The 1,061-nt window shown below is 67.2% G+C and overlaps 1 protein-coding gene across 1 annotated transcript in view; it reads left to right on the forward strand.

Annotated features, from left to right (window-relative positions):
• The first annotated feature begins 6 nt into the window (after window positions 1-6).
• HS3ST3B1 (heparan sulfate (glucosamine) 3-O-sulfotransferase 3B1) overlaps window positions 7-1,061 on the forward strand; it is a 40,952-nt gene continuing 39,897 nt past the window's right edge. Inside the window, exon 1 of the mRNA XM_008570343.1 lies at window positions 7-469. Within this exon, the coding sequence (XP_008568565.1) occupies window positions 30-469 (440 nt within the window). The 5' untranslated portion in view covers window positions 7-29. The remainder of the gene's footprint in view (window positions 470-1,061) is intronic.

Consider the following 1,061-nt stretch of genomic DNA (forward strand, 5'->3'; position numbering starts at 1 on the left):
TGAAGAGGAAGCTCGCGCTGCTCTTCGCCATGCTCTGTGTCTGGCTCTACATGTTCCTGTACTCGTGCGCCGGCTCGTGCGCCGCCGCGCCCGGGTTGCTGCTGCTGGGCTCGGGGTCCGGTGGCGCACACTCCCCGCCAGCCCCGGCTACAGCTCCGGACGGGACGCCCCCCAAGCTGCTGTTCCGGGCGCCGCCGGCCACCCCGCTGGCTGCGGGCAAGGAGCTGGCCGAGGGCGCTACGAGCCAGGAGGAGCAGAGTCCCGAGGCTCCGGACTCCCCTAGTCCCATCTCCAGCTTCTTTAGCGGGTCTGGGAGCAAGCAGCTGCCGCAGGCCATCATCATCGGCGTGAAGAAGGGCGGCACGCGGGCGCTGCTGGAGTTCCTGCGGGTGCACCCCGACGTGCGAGCCGTGGGCGCGGAGCCCCACTTCTTCGACCGCAGCTACGACAAGGGCCTCGCCTGGTACCGGTGAGTTTCCCCGCCTGGGGCAGGGGCGCCGGCCGCGATCCAGACCGGGAGCTAAGGCACACGTGGCGTCTGTTGGGGGAAGTGGCAGGGGTACAGCTTCGGACCACCGGGGGCAGGAAGGGGCAGAGGAACCACTCACGGTGCACGCCAGCAGCTGAGGGCTGAGCATTCCGCCCCGGCATGGTCCAGAGTGCTCCCAGCTCTGCTCCTCCCCAGCCCACAGAAACTTCTCGCGGAGCGCTGGCGGCCCAGTAGGACATGGTGCCCTAGAATTAATCCGGCGACCTCGCCGCCGAGAAGCGGAGCAGCGACTGGGACCGCGCTCAGCGAGGCGGGATTCCCCTAACAGTGGCGGTGTTCCCTACGAATCGATCCTGCGTCGCCTGTATTTTATTTTTCCACGCGGAGCCTGGGACGCTGGGAGGCGTGTTCTGCGCCCCTGTGGTCGCGGTCTCCTCCCTAGACCAACTTCTCGAGCAGCCTCTGCTCACCAGATGAGGAGAGAGGGTGGGGGCGACGGCGTCCTGCCGGGCCGGCAGTCTGTTCACTTTTTTGTCACAGTCCTTCATGTTACCGGAACCCAAAGGCGGGT

Source organism: Galeopterus variegatus, unplaced genomic scaffold (assembly GCF_000696425.1).
Source record: "Galeopterus variegatus unplaced genomic scaffold, G_variegatus-3.0.2 Scaffold595, whole genome shotgun sequence".
Classification (NCBI taxonomy): Eukaryota; Metazoa; Chordata; class Mammalia; order Dermoptera; family Cynocephalidae; genus Galeopterus; species Galeopterus variegatus.